Source organism: Scleropages formosus, chromosome 9 (genome assembly GCF_900964775.1).
Source record: "Scleropages formosus chromosome 9, fSclFor1.1, whole genome shotgun sequence".
Taxonomy (NCBI): domain Eukaryota; kingdom Metazoa; phylum Chordata; class Actinopteri; order Osteoglossiformes; family Osteoglossidae; genus Scleropages; species Scleropages formosus.
This window is the reverse complement of record NC_041814.1, coordinates 7,853,538-7,860,759: the sequence shown is the minus strand read 5'-3', so window position 1 is coordinate 7,860,759 and position 7,222 is coordinate 7,853,538. Positions and strand designations below refer to the sequence as shown.

Sequence of the window (7,222 nt, the reverse complement as noted above, 5' to 3'; positions counted from 1 at the left end):
GTACGTGTATACAATTGAAACACACAGTGAAAAACTTCTGTAGCAGCTTATAAAACAAATATCCTTTCTAATATACTGAGTTATTCAGTCCAATAGAGCATTTTGTATTCAAACATGGATCCTTTGAGCCCTGAAGAAATAAAAAATAACCAATGAATTGTAAATTTTGTTACTTAAATTATTGTGATGAGCTTCTTCAGGAACAGGACTGGTGTATATGAATATTTATGTGTTTATTTAATATAAATGCCTTGTTATTTGCTGTTTGTTACTTCTAGGACAAGAATATGCTGATAAATGAAATCAAGAGGTACAAACCCGTATCAATTCAGTGAGTCAGGCACGGATTCTGCTGGGTTGGTCCTGTTGGTGCTGGAAAGTCCAGCTTCTTCAACTCCATCAGCTCTGTCTTCCATGGTTATGTTACCAGCCAAGCCATCTCAGGCAATTCTGGTGATGGTGTGACAACCCAGGTACTTGGATCTTTCAAAAAGCAAACACACGAAAGCAAACTCACAAAGTAGTTCATATTTAATGCATTAAAACTTGTAATATATGTTTGTTTTTTACTGAACTGTGTCTATAGCCATGTCTGCATACAGTCCTCCCAAGCCAATACTTATGATGCTCACTTTATATTGAAACATCTCATAGTAATACTACTTCAAATACACACACACACACACACACACACATTTTCAGAACCGCTTGTCCCATACGGGGTCACAGGGAACCAGAGCCAACCCGGTAACACAGGGCGTAAGGCCAGAGGGGGAGGGGACACACCCAGGATGGGACACCAGTCCATCACAAGGCACCCCAAGCGGGACTCAAACCCAGACCCACAGGAGACAAGACTTTGGTCCAACCCACTGCGCCACCGCACCCCCGTACTTCTTCAAATAATTTTGAGAAATTACCTTTGCTTCCAGCTTCTTCCTTTCAGGATTAAAGCAGGCGAAGATGGCAAGCCACTCTCATTCATTGTGTGCGACACCATGGGGTTGAAAGCGGCTCCAGGTGAAGGAGTGCATGTTGAAGACATTTGCAACATTCTGAAGGGGCATGTTCCTGATCGGTAATAAGGTATGAATAATGCATTTAATATGAATATGATTAGCTTCAAGTGTAACCTAAAATTCAGAACATTGTAAGCACTGAAAATTAAACAGGGAAATTTTATCCATTGTTTTTGTTGAATATTTAAAAGTTTTGCTCAAAGAGTGTGTTTTGCTTCATGAATGATCATATTACGAGAGCTTGTACTAACACTTCTAATTTGTAATTATAAAATTTGCATAATAAGGTTTTTAACACACATTAATGGGAAATGCCTTACAAGACCAAAATTCAATTCAAAATATGAGCCTTAGTCATTTTGAGCACCACACAAGGTGAGCAGCCTCTCCCACATGCGTAGCGTGGCTTCTCACATGCACCTCAGTTTTTCTCATAACTCTGTGGCCACTTGCAAGCACACACACACATTTTCAGAACCGCTGTCCCATATGGGGTCGCGGGGAACCAGAGCTTACCCGGTAACAGAGGGCGTCAGGCCGGAGGAGACACACCCAGGACGGGACGCCAGTCCGTCCCAAGGCACCCCAAGCAGGACTTGAACCCCAGACTCACCGGAGAGCAGGACTGTGGTCCAACTTGCAAGCATTTCTGAGAAATCTTTTGTCCTGTGTTTTATGCTTTGAGATTCCTTCATGCCGTAAAACTATTGTCTGTCATAAATCCTGAAGCGAAATTTAAAAATGAAAGTGCTAGGAAATGTGGGAAATGCCAAAGAAAACCCTTACCTACCAATATAAAACTTCAAGTGAAAAAATAATTGTCTTGAAAGACAATATTAGTATGAATCAAACTGTTATACTTTGACTGGCTCAGCAAAATGAGGTACACACCTTAGAAGTTATTACAATTATTACAAGAATTGTTCTAATAAAAATAATCTTTCTCTTACATCTTGAAAGCTGGTTTCAAAGTGCTTACAATAATTTAAAAAAATATAGGGTACAACTCTACAGCAAAGAAATGTATAATAAATATTAGCATTTAACATTTAAAGCAAAGAATAACAGAATCAATTCATCTGTTATTTTTAATCACTCGTACTCATACTATGCAGGGTCTCAAGTGGTTCAATCCTTGAAGCTGAAGCTGTGATGCTGTGATGTTGTTCACTCTTATTTGAACAGTTATTTTACTCTGTAAACAGTAGTTTGGTGTGTGAACATAACTAACACTTGTCCTGCTAACAGTGCAATTATATTTATTACAGTATATAGAACTACACAAATCACAGCCTTCATTCTCTTGCTTTCTGCTTCCCTATCTTTTCTCATTCTCTGCATCTCACAATCTCTGGTAACCATACTATATCCCTCTTTTCTTTTCTGTGACTATCATACAACTGTAATTAATCCATAGCAAGTCACAGGAAAGTATTATCTGTAAAAAAGAAATTAATAATATGGAAATGGAAATCTTCCATTTCTACTGAGTGCATTCAAACATCAAAATATATACATAATGGCTCAAATGTTAGTTGTGTCTGTTTAAAATACTTGTAAATATCACCTCATTTCTATTGGTCTAAGTAACTTTCTGCACAGAAACAAAATAAGGCAGTTGACATTGGAAAGTCATGCAGGTCCTTTATTTTGTAATTGTCTTTTTAACAAGCAGTTTTCTTGATAACCCTGCCATTTCTGGTTGTGATTTCACTTTTGGATAAAAATTATCTGGCTTTCTTGTGAGGTACTCTCCACCGTCTGAGGAAGTTGCACTTCCTGCTGATCGGGAGGTTCAGTGTTCTCAGCATATTTTATTTGTATACAGTGTCACATCATTTGTGTCTTATTGATGGGACATCCAGATCAAAGTGCCTCAAAGTAGCCAACACACTGAAGTGAAACACACACACACACTTTCTGAACCACTTGTCCCATATGGGGTTGCGGGGAGCCGGAGCCTAACCCAGTAACTCGGGGTGTAAGGCTGGGGACACACACACACACACACACACACACACACACACACACACACACACACCCAGGACAGGACGCCAGTCCATCGCAAGGCACCCCAAGCAGGACTTTAACCCCAGACCCACCGGAGAGCAGGACCCAGTCCAACCCACTGCACCGCCGCACCCCCCTATAAGTGAAACAGTTGTACATTATATAGAACTTCTTCCCCAAGATGTCCGCTTAAGTTTAGCTCCATGTCAACTTTGTTGAACAGCTCTATTCACTTTCTGTGTCTGTCACCATTTTTATCTCTTGGCCATTTATTTGAACAGTTTCTTTACCTTCAGGGTCAATGGAGAAGACAAATTCTCCTGAGATGAAGAAGATTTTTTTTAACTGTGCTCACTGGTTTTTCCAGTTATATTTCAGTTTTCTCCTGTCCACACAAATGAGCAATAAACCACTACTTCACACACTCTATGTAATATGAAAGGGCTCAGAAAAACCATTATGTTTCCTGTATAATTCCTTTTGTTGCTCTCAGTGATTCATTCCTTTTCCCTCCTCTATCTTTAGTTGAAAACAGCATCACCCTTGAAAGAAGACGACCCTCAGTTCGACAAATCAGCGAAACTGCAGAACAAGATCCACTGTGTAGTATATGTGATGGAAGCCTCTAAGTCACAGACATGCCTGAGCAGCTGATGAAAAAATTGATGCTATTCGACAGAATGCCAATGAGATTGGTAAGTTGGGAACAATTATTGTGAGAAGTGAGGTTGTTCCACATACATTTTGAATTTCTGACACTGAACCTGTCTTTAACAGTTTATGTCACGATTTCAAATACATAATATTTAGGGGGCAGCAGGTGGCACAATAGCACAGCGAGTAGTGCTTCTGTCTCACAATGCCTGGTTGGTGGAAGAGGACGTGGGTTTGATACCCCATCAGTCTATGTGGAGTTTGCATGTTCTTGCCGCGTCTATGTGGGTTCCTCCCACAATCCGAAGACATGCTGTTCAGGTTCACCCGTAGTGTGACAGAGAAAGTATGTGTATTCCACTGTGATGTATGGATGAGTGACCCATTTTAAGTAGTGTACAGTACTCTCACTCTAAGTCACCTTGGAGTGTAGGCTCATAACACTATAAAGTTGTTGGAAGTCACCGGAGAAAAGCATCTGGTAAATGATAATATAAATAATAGCCCATATAAATTTTATGGCCAAATGTCTGAAGATGAACACAATCTAAAACAAAGCATTTCTTTACAGAAATGCCAAATGTTTTATAGAAAGTGTGTTTTTATTTCTGGTTTTTGTCTTTTAAAAGGGTGCTTATTTTAGTTAGTAATAATAGGGAAATTTTCCCACAGAGTACACTGGTCAACAACATTTTAACTTTTTTGCCCCACAAACTAAAGTTGGTGTACTTTATAGTACTTTTTACACTGAATTCAGGTATGTTTTCAGAATTTTTCTGTCAGACAGGGTTTAAAATGTACAAAGCAATTAAGCTTTGAAAAAAATGTATATTACTTATTCTTAAATAAGACTGTTATTACACTTAAAATAAGTACAAACTTTCTTGTGAAACATACAAGTGTATGATTTTCAGCTGTATTTGGCCTCAGCAATATCCCTCTTCCATTGTCCAGCAATTGTCTGCCAACATACTGGGACTCCACCTACCTTGGTATCGTTTTTCCATATCCAAAATGTTTTGGTGAAATCGTTCACCATGCTCGTCACTGACTTCCCCAAGGTTGTCACCTATTGTACTGCACAAATGATGAAAATAGCTGTTTTGCAAACTTTGCTTGAAATGGAATTTAGCATCTTCCCGAGTGGACCGCGTCATCATAGAAACTAATCCCCAACATTCTATGATGACGCGGTCCACGCTGGAAGATGCTACATTCCAGTCTAATGACAACTGCCACGGAAGACTACGTGACTTGATATTTGCTTGGAATGCCCCGTATAGTATCGGTACCAATATACGATATTGTATGATATGTAAATATACTAGAACATAACAACTATGGGTGATAGAGAAATTCTGAAAACATATTTCAATTCAGTGTGCAAAAATACATTGAAAACAGGCATTTTTTTCATAGGACCAAAAAAATCTGTTCACCAGTGGTTTTGAAACATTTGATGATAAAGAAAACACAGGTTCTTCATTTTAGGCCTGAATTTGTTTTGGGAGAGTGTATGCAGTCCTTCACAGGTGCAATCAATATATCCCCAAACAATTTCCTGATTTTTAAAAAGTGAATTTAAGCAAATAAGAACTGTAGTAGTGGATAACACTGATTTTTATGTGTGACAAATTATATGATTTCAGGTGTCCCCCAGCTACTGATCCTGACCAAAGTGGATGAAGCATGTATTTATGTGGAGAAGGACATACAGGATGTGTATCGCAGTCCATATATACAAGAGAAGGTGAGAGTTACTATTTAAGAGGCTTGGTTGTTGTATTCTGAACTTCATAAAATATATGGTCTGTGTTATAATTATAGCACATTTTTTGAAACAACATCTGCTAATATTGTGCGAGTAACAGAACAGCAGACAGTGGACCTGCTCTCCCCTCTCGGGGATCCGCTGGTGTGTAAGGGATACGTTCAGCTTCAAGTTAATCACCCTGAGCGGTAATAGTTCTGTTTTGTGTAATTGGATTTTCATAAGCTGAGATTTTATCACTGATAACTCTTATTGATTGCTGAACTTGGTTTCAAGTGGCAATCGAACATGGAGTCTAGTGAAATTGGCAAACCTGCACTTCTTTACTAGGAGACAGTATCTGACATTAAAGGAGCTCTAACAAGTGAGCCACAACAATCTGTTCCTAAAATATAAGACTGACTGATTTGAAATAGACTCAAAATAAAAGTTGAAATTGGATCTATTTTGTTTTTGGAAGAGAGCACTCCTGAGAAATTTTAAATCATTTCAATGGTGTCATGAAGCAGAAGAACAATTTGAATGATCACAAGGCACACAACCCCAGCTCCACCCAGCCCCGTCAGCACACCTGATCCCAAATTACTGACCAGCCCTCTAAAAGGGTTGAAGGAGTAATACCAGGTTGCAGATTATTAATCGGCACCGCATTGTTTGCCTGCATCCAGCAAAAGATCCTCGTTTATGTACCTGTTTTATGAAAGTCTTATTCTCAGTGTATTTTGTCCCTGTCCTGTTTTCACCAGTTCTTTGCTCTGCTGTCCAGGTCCCGTATTCCAGCCCCATCTCCTTCACACCCCTGTATACCCACTCCAGTCTCCAACACCTGTTCCACTTACTGTCCTCCTAAGAGGAATCTGTGCATCTTTGTTCCACGTTCACTTCACCTGTGCACTTCACCTCTTGCTTCTATTCACATGCTGCATTTGAATTTTCACTCAGTGTCCAGTTACTACAGTGAAATACATCTGTTTGTGTCATGTCTGGAGGTTACAGATGGTGATTATAAAAGTATTTACACAAGACCTGTATCTTTTCTCAGATCCGCAAGGTGAGTGATCAACTGGGCATACCAGTGTCTTGTATATTTCCAGTGAAGAACTATAACTATGAGACTGACCTGGAGAAGAACTGTGACATCTTGATGCTGAGCACTCTCCAGGAAATTCTCTGTTTTGTAAACAGTTACTTTAGCAATATCTGTGACTCAAACGATGATTTGGATATGAAGCACTGTTTGTAATTCTAAAGTGTCACTTTCATTAAAAACACATTTTGCGGATTGTCTTGCAACGTCAGAAAAAAGTATAAAAAAAATAGAAAAATAAATGTACTCCGTTGCAAGTGTCAAATAATGCATGACACCACTTGATTATGGTGATTCACTGATAATACCTTGTAATAGTGACGAGTAGCTATAAACAGTACATTTATTTAACCATGTATATTGTAACAGCCCTGAGGGGAGTAAATGTGTAAATAGTTGGCATTAGTATTTATGTGTGTGTACATAGTGTGTGTGGTTTCTGATTGGTTGTCGTCCTATTTAAGTTCAGTGTTCGAGAGTGGAATTCTGGGGAGTTTCAGGGGGGAACCCCTTAACCATAGGGTGCAGCAGGGGGGCTGGGAGTGACCCAGGGAGATTCTGGAAGGGTTCTGTGTTTTGTACTGTCTGAAGTGTCTTTGTTAAGATTGTTGTTAGGAGACGTATACTTTTAATAAAGTGCACGTTTCTAGTAGCTTCATTGGGGGACGCTACAATATACTG

The 7,222-nt window shown here is 39.2% G+C and overlaps 1 protein-coding gene across 1 annotated transcript in view; it reads left to right on the top strand.

Annotated features, from left to right (window-relative positions):
- Nucleotides 1-6,697, top strand: part of LOC108935577 (interferon-induced protein 44-like) — a 21,774-nt gene extending 15,077 nt beyond the window's left edge. Inside the window, exons 7-8 of the mRNA XM_029254800.1 lie at nucleotides 5,333-5,433; nucleotides 6,497-6,697. Of these exons, the coding sequence (XP_029110633.1) occupies nucleotides 5,333-5,433; nucleotides 6,497-6,697 (302 nt within the window). The remainder of the gene's footprint in view (nucleotides 1-5,332; nucleotides 5,434-6,496) is intronic.
- The last annotated feature ends 525 nt before the right edge of the window (nucleotides 6,698-7,222 follow it).